The 18,541-nt window shown below is 32.7% G+C and overlaps 2 protein-coding genes across 2 annotated transcripts; one reads left to right on the top strand and one right to left on the bottom strand.

Annotated features, from left to right (window-relative positions):
- The first annotated feature begins 3,183 nt into the window (after positions 1-3,183).
- On the top strand, positions 3,184-5,078 carry LOC143055267 (uncharacterized). The gene is made up of 2 exons (XM_076228398.1): positions 3,184-3,667; positions 4,945-5,078. The coding sequence occupies exons 1-2, from the start codon at positions 3,184-3,186 to the stop codon at positions 5,076-5,078; spliced, it is 618 nt and encodes a 205-aa protein (XP_076084513.1).
- Positions 5,079-9,344: 4,266 nt separating this feature from the next.
- On the bottom strand, positions 9,345-16,183 carry LOC143055280 (solute carrier organic anion transporter family member 3A1-like). The gene is made up of 5 exons (XM_076228414.1): positions 16,007-16,183; positions 15,216-15,348; positions 13,814-13,968; positions 13,011-13,072; positions 9,345-10,827 (listed from the first exon to the last, which is right to left on the bottom strand). Exons 3-5 carry the CDS (start codon positions 13,837-13,839, stop codon positions 10,508-10,510), a joined length of 408 nt encoding a protein of 135 aa, XP_076084529.1. The 5' UTR covers positions 13,840-13,968; positions 15,216-15,348; positions 16,007-16,183; the 3' UTR covers positions 9,345-10,507.
- Positions 16,184-18,541: the final 2,358 nt, after the last annotated feature.

The following is an 18,541-nucleotide window of genomic DNA, read 5'->3' as shown; positions in this document are numbered from 1 at the left end:
AGACGATTTAGAAGTTTACGTCGATGATGGACAAGGACATAACCAAGGTAAATTCTTTCTTTCATTTTTGGCACAACTTTTTGGGAATTTTGGGTCCTCAATGCTCTTCAACTTTGTACTTGTTTCGCTTTGTAACTATTTGGATCTAGGCGTCACTAGTGAGTCTGTGTTTAGACGATACACGCGTCTGGCGTATTACATTTTAATCCATGTATCTGTGATAACTATTAACACCACTGGGTCGAAGCCACTGCTGGTGGACGTTTCGTCACCGAGAGTATCACCAGCCCAGTAGTTTACACTTCGGTGTTGACATGAATATCAATTATATGGTCATTTTTATAAATTTCGTATTGCAAAACTTTAAATTTTTTTTTTTTTTTTTTAAACTAAGGATTTTCTAATCCCATGAATAGATTGCCTTGGGCGTATTTGGCACAACATTTTGTCCCTCTGTGCTATTCAACTTTGTACTTGTATGGCTCTGTAACGTTTTGTATCTGGGCGTCACTGATGAGTCTTATGTAGACAAAACGCGCGTCTAGCGTATAAAATTATAATTCTTGTACCTTTAATAACTATTTACCAGTTCCTGTTGTGAACCTTTAACGTTTGATCCATTATAACGAGTTATTTCCTTCGCAGACTATGTATATAAATAAACTCATTATAGATAACACTATTAAATTAAGTATATACGCCAGACGCGCGTTTCGTCTACAAAAGACTCATCAGTGACGCGAATCCAAAAAAAAGTTAAAAAGGTCAAATAAAGTACGAAGATGAAGAGCATTGAGGACCAAAATTCCTAAAAGTTTTGCCAAATACAGCTAAGGTACATGTCGATTATGAACAAGGACATAACCAAGGCAATTATTTTATATCTCATACAATAGTCTATTTACAAGTTCCTATTGTGACCCTTTAACGTTTGATTTATTTTAACGAGTTATTTCCTGCAGGAGGTACATTAACATGTTCTTGTAATATAAATAGCGATAAGAAAGATCAAAAGTATCTGTGTGTGATATTTTAGTTTTTTCAATCTGTTTTTAGCATTTTATCTGTTTTTCTAGCTAAAATAATTCGATGCTGATAGTTAATTTTCATTAGAAGTTGCTGAAAGGTGAAGAAAGTACATTGTAATCATTTCAGCTTACTAAAATTGAATTTTTCATAATAACGATTTTGTTTACAACTATATGTTTCTGTTTGTTTTTATTTGTAAATTACAACAAACGCGATTAATGGTCGTACACAAAATGGGTAATTTGCATTTTGTTATTGTTCATGTTATTAAAAATGTTACAATTATAATGAACGTGTAGATTTAATTATCAAATAGACAACAACGGTACATTTAGTATCATTCGTGTTATTCAACACAAAGAACTAATAGGGGATAGAAAAATGGTAACTTCTGGTCATCGGCTGATCAGCAATAACAAATTGGCCTAACCTAGGCGTCCGTTTGTTAGTGCAGTTTGTTAAAAATACGTAGCCACGTCAGTTCATTACGGGAGTTGAATTGTTTAGATAGGGCACTGTGCTTCTTACACGTTAAGAATCATTGCAGCATCTCTTTGATTTGCATTTTTCAAGTCTAAATGATTGTCCTATTCGAATTTTCTAGTATTTTTAATGACAGTCCATAAACAATCCCTATCATATCAGTGAACATTCATTAAGGCACATAACTACTATTGGACATAAATAAAACAGACATTAATCATATTGTTGATTCACAGAAATATCTTCGCCAGTAAAGATAAATGCACCCACCAATGTTCTCTCTATGTAAGGCTAATGTGATAGAATATATAAAAAAGTCTAAAAATAACAAACGGAATTCACGCTTATGAGTTTTAAAAAAACCTGACAACCCCATTGAAAAACGAAAAGAAAAAAGACAAACAAAAGTATTCATAACACAATGAAGAAAACTTAAGACTGTGCAACAGGTTGCTCATGTCAGTCATACTCGTTGACAAGACTGATTCGGTAGATCATTTCAATTTCAATTTAGTAACATTAAAATCACACAGAAATGATGAAAAATGACTACAACGAATCAAGAAATATACCAACATTTACGTGAATTGTTTTATTGTTTATTTTTACAGTTGAACCTTATGAAGTCGTTGGTAAGTTATTATAAAACCTTTCTAATTTACATACATACTGTACTAACATAGCAATTGATTTTAATATCTAACGCTTCCTGGTACTATTGACAAAAGTGTTCAACAAAATATTGAAGGCAACTAATGGAAGACGAAATGCTAGGAGAAATATAAGATTTATATATCTAAATTTTATGGTTAGTTAATTATGGTCTCTTCAATTGCTGGCGGTTGTGAATTCTATCTGCGATAATGCAAGCCATAGCTTTAAAATTATTTTGCTTCGTCTCGTCTAACGTGTCTAAATAATCCTTAAAAATCAAGGTTTAATTCAAAAATGGACAAAATAATAGAGAAAAGAGGGCAAAAATATACAAAAGAGAATTGCTGTCAGTTTCAATTCATAGTGTTTTATAATGAACTAAATTGTATATTAACACTAATAATATGAAGTGACATGGATAAAATGTCCAGGAAGGTACACATTTCAAGTCATTAAAATGATAATGTCAATGAAGAATAATAGAAAAAAAATTAAATTGTCCATTTTCAGAAATAGGAGTACCTGGTCCTCCTGGTAAACAGGGTGTTAAAGGTAAGACGTGCAGTAGGTTCATTTATAACCAGGAACCACAATTTCAAACGAAAATAATAATATTTCTTTCTATAGGAACTAAAGCAAAACTGCGGATCAAACAATCACAAAGTATTCCTCAATCTATAAAAAAGATTGTCGTGAAAATGAATGAATCCACAGTACTAGAAATGAATGTACAGACTGTAAATATATGTTTTGTATCGATAGTTACATGTTTTATTAATTTTTGGAATCCGTCCTATCCCACGTTTGTAAAATAATCAAAGAAGATCTCTAGTCTTAAAGACTTCAGAATGTATAGTTGGTATATTACAAACATTTGTGGTCTTAAAAATTTTAAAGGCTGGACGAAAGTATTCAAGTATTTTTCAATTAAGACAGCAAATACGTAATCCTAGCAACAATTATTTCCTAAATTCTAGCTACTGTTTTCATTCCAATTGTGTTTCAAATTTTGTAGGAATGAGAGGATATCCTGGTCTAGCTGGAGACCCTGGGAAAACAGGACGTGCTGGACCTCGAGGGTCCAATGGGTCTCCAGGAACAAAAGGCGATATGGGAGATTCTGGGAAAACTGGTAAAACTGGTGAAAGAGGACCTGCTGGACCAACTGGAGAAAAAGGAATGGATGGACGCAATGGCACAAACGGAATAGATGGAGCAAAGGGATCACCAGGCGATGATGGTATTCAAGGCGAACAAGGAGAAACAGGACCTGCTGGAGAAACTGGACCCACTGGAGAACCCGGGCAATTTGGACCATCTGGTCCGACTGGACCTCCTGGACCAAAAGGAGATATGGGAATGACAGGACAACCGGGAACACAAGGAGATGCTGGTCGCACAGGAGATCAAGGAAACAGTGGATCGCGTGGAGAACCTGGACAAACAGGTCCACCTGGACCCACTGGTCCAAAAGGAGATTCTGGTTCGTCAGGATGTAATGGTATTTAGAATTAAGAATATGTGTAGTGGTTGCATGATTAAATAAGTCCTTTATTACAAAATTATTCTATGATCATATGATAAACCGAAATTTATGTCAGTTTTAAATTTGTTTCGTCTTTTTCCTGCATGTTCATGATTTTGTTCTGAGAAGTAATACGCTTTAATTTGATACATTTAACTCAATCATTATGTTTCTGTTTTAGTATTGTTTGTTCCAACATAAATGAAACTCATTAAAATTATAAAATGAAATAGAAGTCCGAATGTTAGTCTTTAGTCTCAGTAATTTTGCTTTAAACACCAGCTTTTTTTGGGGTGTAAATTACGTATTTAACTTCTGGCTACTAGTAACGGACCTGTTCAGCATTAAACCTGTTAAACAAATATGTTTCCCGTAATACAATAGCATTGCTCAACCAGTTTAATCGAATGCTGACGACCTTTATTTATTAACTTCAAATCTACATTGATTTTTCGTTTTTTGCAATTATACCGTTATTATTTTGTTTTTTGCCATGTGGCAAATTAACTACATAAACAGCTACTTTACGGTTCACAACAAACTTCTTAAGTTCTTTATACATTATTTTACTGTTCATCACCAACTTCTTAAGTACCGGTTTCGATACTTTACTGTTCACCTCCAAGTCTCAAGTTACGGTTTAATTACTTTACATTTCACCTCCAAGTTCTCAAGTACTAGTTTCGAAACTTTTACAATTCACCTCAAACTTTGCAAATATTAAACCCCACACGTTTGTTAACCATTGCCCTTCTGTCACTGTTTCCCGGGGGAAAAGTTGGGAATCAATGCTGTTATTTCACTGTCAATCTCCCCTATGTCATGCACATTAACTCATACTGTAAACCTATAATGTATAGATGGCAAATAAAGGCAACAGCAGTATTATATACTGGTGTTCAAGAGTCCATAAAGACCTCGACATGAGAAGAAAAATTTGAAACAGTCCAACGACTTACTTACAAGTTCTTAACTTGAGAAAGACAAATTAAGAATGACGAGGAACTTAACATGTTTCATCTCCTTACCTGGGACTGTGTTGTAATAGCTTCATATAAGAAAAAACAGATAAAAAATACTTTTAATTGACCTAACTTTAAAGATTTGTGACACAACACAACTAGCATTATAATTAGACACATAGCACGGATATTAAAGTATTGGCAGTCACTGAACGCTTATCAATAATTCATATTCTCCCAGAATAAAGTATCAATCAATACATCTAACGGATTTATCTTCTAATCCATCAGGTGAAGAATGTGAAGACTCAGACGAATCGGAAGATTCGGGGGAATCAGACGAATCTGATGAATCGGATGATTCTGATGAATCAGACGAATCAGACGAATCAGAAGAATCAGACAGATCAGAAGGTTCGGACTAATCAGAATAGATTGAGCGAATGCATCCAAAAGATGTGTGTTTTTATGTCTTAAAAGAAAATTGTCGACAGCATGTATTGATGTAGAATAAAATAAAACAAAAGCACGCCTACTTATTTTTATGTATTACACGACCTTTATCGTTTCCATATTTATGTTGATAACAGTTGTACCAGTGTGAGATATTTACAAACATAGTCAAAAGATACATGTACATACTTTAATGCAACTGGTTTGACCCCGCCACATTCTATATCTGCCTGTCCATAGTCTGAGTACAGTGATTTCCGTTTGTAAGTCATAGTAAATGTGTTGATTTAATATCGAAAAACAAATCGCCATAATTTTGAATTCTTGCTTGATTGTAAAGATAATACATGGTGCGGGAGTTTCTCGCTACATTGAAGAACCATTGTAGGCCTTCGGCTGTTGTCTGCTCTATGGTCGGGTTGTTGTCGCTTTGACACATTCCCCATTTCCTTTCTCAATTTTATGAAGAATGACAAAATGAATAAAAGTAAAGTTGTTATATTTAAAATTATACCCTAGATTATTGAATATGATGAAATTTTCATAAATTTGACGTGATGTCAACTCCTGCAGATGCTTATGTAAGATATTTTATTTTCACACAAGTTAAAAACATATATGTAAATTTTTTTGTAATACAAATCGTTCTGTCATCACTATCTTGTTTAGATATATTAAAATTTGCATTGGGATACATAAACGATCAACTTAGACAACGAAAGGACGCATCTATCGTCTACGCATTCGAATTGTTGCAAAAACCAAATGAAAGTGAATTATACTAGCAGGTGGTATATGATTCTGAAGAAACATTTGGAGGAGGATATTTTTTTACAATCATCTTGATCATTGTCGGTTAAGGTCTAAAACTGAAAAGAAAATTCATACTTTTTTTAAATCGAAAGGGATAAAATTGATAATGGAAATGGGAAATATGTCAAAGAGACAATAACACGACCATAGAACAGACAACAGCAGAAGGTCACCAATAGCTATAGGTCTTCAATGTAGCGAGAAACCTCCGCACCTGGAGGCGTCCTTCAGCTGGCTCCTAAACAAATATCTATTCTAGTTCAGTGGTAATGGACGTCATACTAAACTCCAAAATATATACAAGAAACTAAAATTAAAAATCATACAGGACTAGCATAGGCCAGAGGCTCCTGACTTGGGACAGGCGGGAAAATGCGGCAGCGTTAATATAAAAAAGAAGATGTGGTATGATTGCCAATGTGACTACTATCCACAAAAGACCAAAATGACACAGACATTAACAACTATAGGTCACCGTACGACCTTCAACAATGAGCAAAGCCCATACCTCATAGTCAGCTATAAAAGGGCCCGATAAGACAATGTAAAACAATTCGAACGAGAAAACTAACGGCCTTATTTATGTAAAAAAAAAATGAACGAAAAACACATAAACAAACGACAACCACTGAATTACAGGTTCCTGACTTGAGAAGGCACATACATAAATAATGTGGCGGGGTTAAACATGTTAGCGGGATCCCAACCCTCCCCCTAACCTGGGACAGTGGTATAACAGTACAACATTAGAACGAACTATAAACTTAAATCAGTTGAAAAAGGCTTAAGTCACCAGATGGACAAAAATACAAGTGGACGTGGCCCGGTAAACATGTTTTTTTTTAGATTTCAACCCTCCCCCTATACCTATAGCCAATGTAAAAAAGTAAACGCATAACAATACGCACAGTAAAATTTATTTCAAGAGAAGTCCGATTCCGATATCAGAGCAGGGAACAAAAGAAAAGAAACAAAATGACAATAATAAACAAATAACAACAGACTACTAGCAGTTACTGGCATGCCAGCTCAAGACCTCAATTAAACCGATTGAAAGATTATGTCTTCATCATATGAATATCAGGTACATTGCCTCCCGTTAGGCTTGTTTCAACCGGCAAGAACATTACGAAGACTATAAAGTAAATCATTAAATAATATAAACTTACTTTAGCTGCGGAATAGTCAAACGTATATCCCAATTACGTCAACCATTTTATTTAACCGGCGACAGTTTTTTTATAAAGCAAATTATAAACGGGCAATCTGGTCGTATTTATATCTAAAATTAATAAGATCTGGAAAATACTATACACATAACAGGTATATTCAATAAGTTATTAAACAATTACCTGTTATAGCAATAGGGCATTCAACAAGTACCTGCTTTAACTATTCGAAATTAAATAAGTACGCTCTATAACTGTTAAAAATTCAGCAAAAACATTCTATAGCTATAGGATATTCAAGAGATAACTATTATCGCTAAGGACATCATATTTTCCTTGCTTATAACTTTTAGATGCGGACTGATAAACCCGTTTACAATCAATAAAACAAAACAAAATTACACATAAAAATAAGGAGATGTTGTATGATTGCTAATGAAACAACATTCCGCCAAAATGCAAATGAATAAACTCATCATAGGTTCCAGAATACGTTTTCTGTTTAAGCCAGACTCGCATTTCATTATGGACAACTGTAAGGATTTCAAAAATGAGAATAACCCATACCTGATAGTCGGCTTCAAATAACCCGACAGGAAAAAATGAAAAAATACATTGAGAAAACAAACATTTATAACCAACCAGTTTACGAAATTTCTTTAATAAATATGGCAAACACGAACCAACGATAACCACTGAACTACAGACTACTGACTTTGGAGATGCATATAAAAATGTGGCGGGGTTAAACATGGTTATGAGCGCACAGCTCTCCCCTCAACTGAGACAGTGGTGTAACAAAACAACATAAGAAGAATCTATCAAAATCAATTGAAAATGACTGAACTCATCAGATGGGTACAAATAGAAATACATTTTACAAAAGCATAAAGTAGACGTTGCTTGGTACTTTTACATCCCTCCCTCAAAATAAGACATTAAGTACAGTTCTGAGACTATTCGCCATTACTGACAGCTAGTGCAAAACCACCAATATACACCAATGAGAAAAGTCACGTAACTTAGATAAAAATGTCCTTGCACATCTATCATCCAATGGATTCCATCTACGTTTGAACTGTTGCACATGTTTCATGTCAAGGCATTTTAAAGCCAACTATGAGGTAATGGTTGTTTTAATTGTTGAAGACCGAATTGTGGCATGTAGTTGCTTAAACATCTTCATTTTAACTCTGATGGAAAATTGTCTCATTGTAAACTTACCACATGTCTCCAGTTTTTGATGGGTTCGTGTTGCTTAGTCTTAATTGTTTTCTGTTGTCTTCTGTGCTTTTGTTTGTCTGTTTTCCTTTTTTACCATGGCGTTGTCAGTTTATTTTCAATCTACGAGTTTGACTGCCCCTCTGGTACGTTTATCTTTCGTCCCTCTTGTTTATATATTACAAATGGAATTCGTTGTTACTTTTCAAAGATTTAAAATATACATCAATACATATCCCGTCTTAAGTGAGTAGTTATGTTTTATTATTTTTCACAAAGTCTATATCTTCAAAGTCAGGCAAATTCAAGGGCCAAGTTTGGTTCTATCAAAAGCAGTTATATAAAAAAATATAGAGTGTTCTTATATTTCATTATACTATTGAAAATTTGAGTAAGCAACACGAAAGCGCTATCCCTTTGTTGGAGTTTCGTTTAATATAGTATGTACTGACTTTTTAGTGTAACATGAATTTTACATTTGATCATAATTTTGTAAAAACTACAAAACGGTAAAAATTTGTAGAAAATACGTCAATAAACTGGCTACCCAACAACTTATTGTATTTATGCGTGTGGATTTGATCAACTTGTCCACCAATGTATCTAATAAATAAATAATGAATTAAAATCGGGAATGTGTCAAAGAGACAGCTACCCGACTATAAGTGATGATGATGACTCTTAACCATTGTCAATAGGTATTGACATAATACAATCGAGATATTGAAGATAACGATCGTAAGTGTGTATCAATTATATTTGCTCAAAGCTAAAAACGAATCGTACACAAGTTTAAACTTCTTACGTAATATAACTATTACAATTATACAGAGCATGTACAGTTCAATAGATCTTTCTTAAAGGTAATAAAAAAAAATGAGGCTATTGCAAAGTCTGAAAAACGGGCCATACAATTAACAATAATAAATAGCAATTGAAGAAAAAATATCCAAAATTAATAACGAAATTAATTTAAAATAAACGAATGAATAAATAGATTTAATAAAAAAAAAATGTGGACACAGTGATTTTGTTTATGTACAAATGTATATAATATTTTAATATAGTACGAGGAATCTTTTTGGTTGGTTTGTGAATTTATAAACTTTTTTCAATATTAGGCAGTTTTCCTCGCATGTTTACGTTTTTCTACCCTCAATGAGCAACTTTTGATAATATCAATGTATATCATGTATATGCTATATATAAAAAGAATATCTGACATATATTTCGCTGATTATTTTGAGGATGAGATTCATTTTCTATTTCAATATATGTATAAACAAGAAGATGTAGTAATATTTGTAATGAGACAATTTTTCTCAAGAGACTAAACGACACAGAAATTAACACCTATACACCATATGGTCGTCAATAATGAGCAATGCCGATACCGAATAGTCAGGTTTAAAATGGCCCGCAATCACAATGTATAACAATTTAAACTAGAAAACTTAAAGCTGTACTGATGTACCATAAAAAAACAAAGAAAAAAAAACTTAACACAGCAACAAACGATTTGTTTTTCTTGATTATATAACTTAATATATCCATTCTTTTTTAACTTTCCCTGTCTTACGAGATTTATGTTATAAATGAATATAGCAGATATATAGAATAAGACAGTATATTTAAGAAAACCTTCCAATTAAATTATCTGCTAATATTCCACTGTATAACTGTGATACATATGATACTATATTTTCTTGCATGAATATTGGGGAATATTGTCCCGAGTAGAATTTGATATAGCACGAGCTTGCGGATGCAATGTATGTTCTACGAGGAACAATATTCCCCAAAATTCTTACAGTAACCCTTTTATTGTATAGCATTGTAATATTTGAAAGTAAAAATTGGTTCAAGCTAAGATTTGGACATTGATGACGTCGTGAATTTTGAAGATTTATTGCACTAGTGCAATATTGGAATTTTATTGCACGCTAACGTTTGGTTACTTTCTGTGGAATGCTATGCAATAAAATATATCATTTACCTACATTTGTATCTGAACAATAATTTGTGGACTACGAATATTTTATAATTTGTTTTGTTACAATTGTTATATTTGACATACATATGTGAAATGATGCCGAAACATCGAGAGAAGACATATGTCATGTAAAAAGTTTGTGTATTACAAGGACATTTGTGCTAATACTACATTAACGAAAAATCTTTGCTTCTGTAAATTCTGTTTACTCGTTCACTGTCTTGATGTTTTTCTTGTCATCATCTCCTCCATCGTCAATAAATCCTTGTTTTTCGGGCATGTCGAGTTCATTTTTACCCCTGTGTTTCCAATACTCCAGTCTGTTTTCTTTCTTTGCATATAAGTAGCTAACAAGGTCAAGTATTATAACAAAACATCTCAATATGAGACAGAGCCCAAAGATACCATACCGGAAGTTCACATCATCGTACAATGCGCATGATCCCTTTACTCCACACCGAGAACGCCAAATTTCGCAACACATATCGATAGCTTCACCAAATATAACTGGTCCACGGAACCAACCTGAAAAGATTTTGTTTGGGTTTTAAAGCCACAATTTCAATAAAAAAAATTTCATATCCCATCCCGCTATGTGGTTATAACACAGTATAAAAAGATGATGTATAATTTACAATGTGTTTTGTATTCGGACAAATACCAGAATAAAATCATGATGTATAATAATTTACAATGAGTTTAATATTCGGACAAATATCAGAATAAAATCATGATGTATGATTTACAATGATTTTTGCATTCGGACATCAACATATCATTATCATTTAAGCATGAATGGGAAGATTAAAAGGCGGTAGAAGATCCCAATAGGACCATGTAATTCGCCGTTCAAAAATATAATTCATTCTGGGTAATATTTTTAAATGTACACCAAAACGTCGCGATTGGTTGAAAACGTCAAAAACAATGAAAATTCAACCAATGTTATTTTCATTTTGGGGTACGAACAATGAAAAGTAAAATCACAAAAATACTGAACTTAGAGGAAGATCAATTCGGAAAGACCATAATCACATGGCAAAATCAAATAACAAAACGCATAACAAATGAATGGACAAGAACTGTCATATTCCTGACTTGGTACATGCATTTTTAAATGTAGAAAATGGTGGATTAAACCTGGTTTAATAGCACTAACCCTCTCACTTTGATGACAGTCTAATCAAATTCCGTAATATTTTCCTATTGATGCGTTAACTAAGCAGACACAATAAATAGAATAGTCAAAATATGGGTCGTATAATAATTTTAAAATGAACAATTTAACAGAACACAAAAACATCTATCTACATACAGATTCATTTATTTGTGTGTCTGACGTCAGAAAATTTAATATGTTACATATATTTGTCGTTCAGTGTGCATACAAACAATTTTAAAATTTACCTAGGCAATTCTAGCAAACAGGGTTTAAAAATCAAAAGTGTGTAAGAATAAATTTCAGAAATAGACCGAGATTTAAACTAGTCCAAACGTTATATATAGAATTTATAAGAATCCACAAACAGTTAATTCCACTACGCGATTGAATGATTTTGACTTTTGTGGTTCAACGTATATTGTAATTCATAATAGAAATATATCATATTGACGGGATCTTTTAAAGTACAGAGTCACGTTATGAGAACCAATGAAATACATAAAGTCGCATATACAAAACACACCACTAAAAAATGAAAAACAATACAAACACATTGACGAGATGTACAAGTACCGAGCCACGTCAAACTGATATCACATAAAACCATTCAACAGTAAAAGTAACATTAATAATAGAAAAAAGACAAATGAAAGAACTATAAAACATGTTGTTAAGATGATAAACAACATCAGTACGCAGAATCTATACATCAAGACCATCGTGTATTATTTGTGAAGTTGATACGGAATATTGATCAACAAGGTCTTGGTACCTTCCGATGAACTTTTTTTAGAAAAAGGACGAGACGTTCTTTGACATACTCCTGGTTCATCAACTTTCTACTCAGACACTGATGACGTTTTACAAAGTCCGAGTAGGAGCTGCAAGCTCTTGAATATAGAATAAGTTGGGACATATATATCCCATATGCAGTTGAAATTGGTATATTGCTACTAAGGTGGGGGAAATTTATAATTTCAAAATTAAAATCGTCTCGCTTGTCATAGATTCTTGTACTGAGATGACTGTGTAAGTCAAATTGAAATTACCCATAGTCCTTTAGATTTTGAAAAAGGCCAATTAAAACCGACTACGTCATCATGATTAAGAGATAAACAAATCTGCTTACCCATCTAATACACCTGATACCACTCTGAATATATGACGGGGTTCGTAATTAGTTATCAAATGTGTTCGTGTTGCTCATACTTTAGACTTTAATGTTGTGTGTTTTGTGTACTGTTGTGTACTGTTGTGTGTTTTTTGTACTGTTGTGTACTGTTGCCTGTCTGTTTGACTGTTTTCTTTTTTAGCCATGACGTTGTTTGTTTATTTTCAACTTATGAGTTTGAATGTCCCTTTGGTATCGTTCGCCTTTCTTTCACAGACTTTATAAAAAGTGAAGACTGAACAAAACGTACCCCTAAAAAATTTGGGTGATATATGGGGCTCTAATCTAAGGTATGCATATTCTGCGTTACAATTGACACCAGGCTGTTTTACTACTGATATATTTGTTGAATTTCAGAATGCAAATACTTCTTACTAAATGTTGAAATAAAAGCTGAAAAACCAACGGCTATTCCTTTCTGTTTTTCTTTAACTGATCTAAAATAAAGAAATAGAAAGCTTTACAATTGTTTCTTCAGTACCTATATCATTTGCCAATCATAATCTATTAAAGGGCTATGAGTATTCCCATTGTTCGTCCACAAACATGAAAATAATGTTACCTCATTGGTTAAGTTTCCATCGTTTAGAACGTTTTTAAACCTATCACAACATTGTGGTGTACGCTTTTACAATGATTACCAATAATGTGTTATTCGGAACGGCGAATAGTTTTATTACTTAAAATATGTCAGTGATATACTATACTATACATAATTATCTGTAAGTATAGTATAAAAGTGTAAATAATGATGAATATCAAAGTAATCCTAGTTCATCAAAGTGATTTTCGCTCGGATATATTTTAGTGTGTTCTACGTACCTTACCGTTCAGTATCATAATTATTCGATACGTTAGTTGTTTCATAATGGCGTAAACTGTAGTAAAAAGTGCCCCAACAAATAAATTAATTAGGAATTCAACGAAAAAATATAACACAACATAAATGATGGTATGGGTAGGGTATACATCATAGAAAATAATGAACTGAACAATTAAGGAATAAAGAAAATGGACAAAACAATGGAGAAAAGAGAAGGTAAAACTCAATGAAAATAGAATATAGAACACACAATATATAGAATATATTTTTGGATGTTAACAATGAAAGAATATAGAATTTGAAACCCCCCCCCTTTCCAATTCATACCCTGACATACGATGCATAATAGACTCACCTCAACATGTATATCAAACTTGGCATTACGAAACGATTCGATTATTCCAAACAAACAGGCAACAATTATATAAGGGAAAACATTGGACAGTCAGTAGAGCATAACCCAGGTTTAGCTATCGCTGTTACTCCTATACATGCACAGTTGGTAAAACCCTTTTAATAAAAAAAAATAATGTCAAAGTATTAATCGCATTGCTAACTTTGATTTAACGGTTATTTATTCTTCTGTATAACTAAGAAAATGGTTATTATTTTCTTTACTTGCGGTAGACAGTAGCACATCATATAGTTTCCCGTAATGTCAGATAGAACTGATTGCTAAAAAATGAGAGGGCAAAAGACGATATCATTTCAATTTAAGAACTCCTGTTAGTATTTATTTCATACCACTACCACATGATACTCTGCTTTAAAGGTTGACGCTTTTCGAAAACTGAAAAGTTAATATCTAGTAAGTTGGCCCACTATTCCCCTTATTACTAATGGCTTAATCTTTTTCAAAATAAGTGATATACGAATATCTAGTGAACAGTATTTATACAATTATTCAGATAAGAGTATAATGAAATTTATGACTTATTCTCGTTTCCCTAAATTCTACTCAAGGACAGAACAGCTTTGATAATAAAATGTCAGCATCCTTTCTACTTTCCTTACAAGGGGTGGACAATGTCTTGGTGGGTTTGCTAAAAGTTTACAACATCTTGATCTTGACCTATGTTGAGGGAGCAACCATTTAACTCCAAGAGAGGTGTGGGGATGTTTGATTTGAATTGAAGAAAATCTGGATGCAGAATATTTTGTGTTATCTGCTTTACCACCATATTGTTTTTCTTTAAATTGGGAATCAGATTTTTTTTTCTTGAATAAAACATAACCACCCCTCCCTCCTTGTAATACTATACTCATATAGATCACATCTTAACTTCGATATTTTTAATTATGTTGAAGGATAAATGTATGGGTATTTTGTTACGACGTCTGGCGTCACTTAGTAATACTTTAACTATCATTTTTATTTTTTTACTGTAATTGAGATATTTGGTTTTATGTTATTAATATAGAGAGGTGAAAAAGTGTTGGATAATTGAGTCATTTAATTTAATTTAATAAAAAGACACGTATGACTGTCAAGTTTAACAAATTTATCGTTGAAATAGGACTCCATCCTTTGAAAACAGTATATTTGTATATTTAAAGGTACAGCGAGAAATTTACATTTGAAAAAGAAATAATTCAGGCGATGTTATTTTAATACAAAGTTTAAATTCATGTCAACAATCAGATGTACACAATAATCTCAAACATGTGGTGCACACTTTAAAATAATGCGATACACGTGTTATACAGTGTGCATTACATGATTGATGTTAGATGAGAGAATTATAATGAGAATTTACCTTCATAGATGATGTACACCCAGCATGACAAGGTAAAAAGTAGTTATTATTATCCGAACCACACACTGGGAAATAGTTTTCCGAATTACAATTACAGTTATCTACACATATGTTCGATGTATCGCTCAATTTTCTGAAAACCAAAAAGAAAGAAAAGAAAGTCGCATTACTGATTGATTGTTTTGGGTAAGGTAAATGTGGTACTTACTTCAAGAATTTGCACCACGAAATGATATATTGGTATGTCATACCTGTAAATTTTTTAGATGGGTCAAAAATATTCTAATTAATAAACTGTTTCGAAAATAGATATTTTAAATGCACTTGTTTACCAACAAAAAGTATCCTGATTACTTTTCTAGACCATTTGTCCAAAAGCTGACCAATCAAAGACGTCTTTCAATAACTAGTTGTACGTACTCAGACTGATAGGTGATTATTTTTTTTTTTATGTTAATTTTTGATTCCATAGATAAGCCTACTTGTTTTTGTTTGTAATATTTTACGTTTAAATGTTTTTGAAAATATTATTCTTGTTTTTCGAATTTAAATCATTTATTTGTTACAAGATACAGACCAATGTTATGTAAACCTGATATCTATGCAGAGTTTAAATACACATATTTGTATACGAAAGTCAGATAAGAACTAGTGACTGTTAATAACTAACTATGCGGAATGGGCTTTGCTTATTGTTGAAGGCCATACAGTGATCTATAGTTTTTGATTTGGTCTCTTGTGAAGAGTTGTCTCATTGGCAACCATATAACATCTTCTTTTATATAGTATACCTGTTATATCAAATTTTTTCTGGAGTCTCACAACCAAGAAATTAACATAATTATTGCGTAGTTTGCAATTGTAAGGAATGACAAGATGAAGATAAAATTACTACATCCTAGTGGTGAAAGCTTCTTTTTTGACGTAAGATATCCACCAATGAACAGTTCTTATAGATATTGTCATGATACGACCTTTACCTGCAATGACAACACATTCGTTAAATAAAAGTAAAACCAGAATGTACTCATGCGTACAAAAAGAATCATTAATTATATGAAATTACGTCCCATGTTAGGATCCTAAGGCTTACTGCTGGTTGTCTTTTTATACATCATAATCTGTAGTGCTTAGGTGTCGATGGTATATCTTTGATATTCTCTGTTGACATAATTCACAACGTCTAAAAACAGGACCGCTTAAGAGCTCGACATGTAGTGAGTACACTTGTAAAAGATTGAAAACGAACGTCTTGATATCTTTTGGAAATTTTATGATCATGCTTACGCATGTTTTATGCTTGTTTTTATTATCATTATACTTTAAAATTACTATTGCAAATAATGGGGTTTAAAGACATTTAAGTCCACACGAATAATCACATGGTAGAAGGTCATTTAACAACAACTGTTGCCAGGACGTAAGGTCGACAGTGTTTATGTAGGAATTATTCAACCATTTAAAGTTGCGTATATGGTTTTACCTTAGTTGAGTGTTGATTTTTTAAAAAGCCGTTTTGATTTAAAGGAACATTTATTGTCCGTTTGAACTTGTGTGTTCTCCTAGATTCCATGACCGTCTATAATTTACGTGGTTGCTCTTCTGGTTCTTCTAACCCACTTTTGAAAGAGTTTCATCATGAAATTTAACCGCTTTTTGTAGATGTGAAACACAAATAACTGGTAGTAACTGATAATTACAGTTTAAGAATGTAATTAGATGAGATTCTGGAAATGGGTGTCAGATTTTCCTATCAATACAGGGTAAAATGTTTTGCCCCAGAACTTCCATTTGTTTCATAAGAAAACTGAAAAACTCATAAAAAGCCATTTTCAAAAATTTAACAACATATACAGCTGTTTTTGTTTTGTCAACATTGTTGTCGATATATCTTGTAACAAAAACTTGTTTTGGTGACTTGCCTATTCCTTGCATTACCATTCCAATTGCAATTAAAAACCAATTCTTCAGAGAACAATTGAAGGTCTTTCCACCTCGATAATAAGAATGAAATTTAAAAAACGATGTTAGAAAATGTCACTCCGTGTTGAAGTTATTTGGTTCTTCAAATTGATATAAAAAATAAGACTAATAGGTATATACATAAGACTTGAAATAATTTTTAGCAAAGGTCAAAATCTAGAATGTCAAATTGACCTTTGACCTTGACCTCAATTTCAAGGTCATAGGTCAGTGATCTCAAATCAAAAGACCCCAGGTCAATCAATTGTATGGTTGTGGAGAAATACTGATTTCAAATACATAAGGGGAGAAAATTCCTATAAGGGTTAACCAAAACACTTTGACTGAAATAGATTGAAGTTGCGCCTTTTTGTAAACAGCAATTTGGCAAACAAATCATATCATTTACTGTAACAGTTTCTTTTGAATAACAATAACAAGCAAAATTCAAAATTTATAACATGACCTTGACCTTCGACCTTGATCTCAATTTCAAGGTCATAGTTCAGTGAACACAAAACGTAAGACCGGAAGTCAATCACTTGTATGGTTGTGGAGAAATACTGATTTGAAATACATAAGGGGAGAAAACTCCTATAAGGGTTAACCAGAACACTTTGACTGAAATAGGTTGAAGTTGCGCCTTATTGTAAACAGTTATTTGGCAAACACATCATATCATTTACTGTCATAGTTTCTGTGGTATAACGATAACAAGCAAAATTCAAAATTTAGAACATGATCTTGACCTTTAACCTTGACCTCAATTTCCTTCAAATGGACCAAGAACTTCATATCAAAAGACTGTAGGCCTCTACGACTTATAACGTATGAATTGATCCAACAAATCGCCTATCTTAAATTTTCAAAGGGAAATAACTCCCATAAGATGTCTTCCGATCACTGAAGTCAAAATAAACCAAATCATTCTCAAGAGTAGACAAACAATTTGGTGAAAACAGTTTGCAAAAACTTTTACGGTTTTAGAGATATAGTGATAACAAGAAAAAGGGACGCGGGGAGATAACTCCTATAAGAATAAGTGTTCGGTCACACAGGGTGAGTTTTGAAACCCCCATTACTGTACAACATCTTTGGCCAAAAAATACATTCGATATGTTGTAAGACAAAAAAACATCTCAGACGGCAGAAGAAAAAAAAAAAAAAAAAAAAAAAAAAAAAAAAATAATAATCAGAAGAAAAACAAAAGGTCTTTCCACTTTTCCTAATAATTGCCATGGCAACAGGAGTAAAGTCGTTAGCCATACCAATTGATGCATGGGAATTAGAATTGGAACTGCAGTTCATTGCAGAATTTGACTGGATGAACGTTGATGACGCGTGGCACAATTGTCCTGACGACA

This window comes from Mytilus galloprovincialis, chromosome 12 (genome assembly GCF_965363235.1).
Source record: "Mytilus galloprovincialis chromosome 12, xbMytGall1.hap1.1, whole genome shotgun sequence".
NCBI lineage: Eukaryota > Metazoa > Mollusca > Bivalvia > Mytilida > Mytilidae > Mytilus > Mytilus galloprovincialis.
Note: the sequence above shows the minus strand (reverse complement) of the source record. Positions and strands in the feature narration are given on the sequence as shown.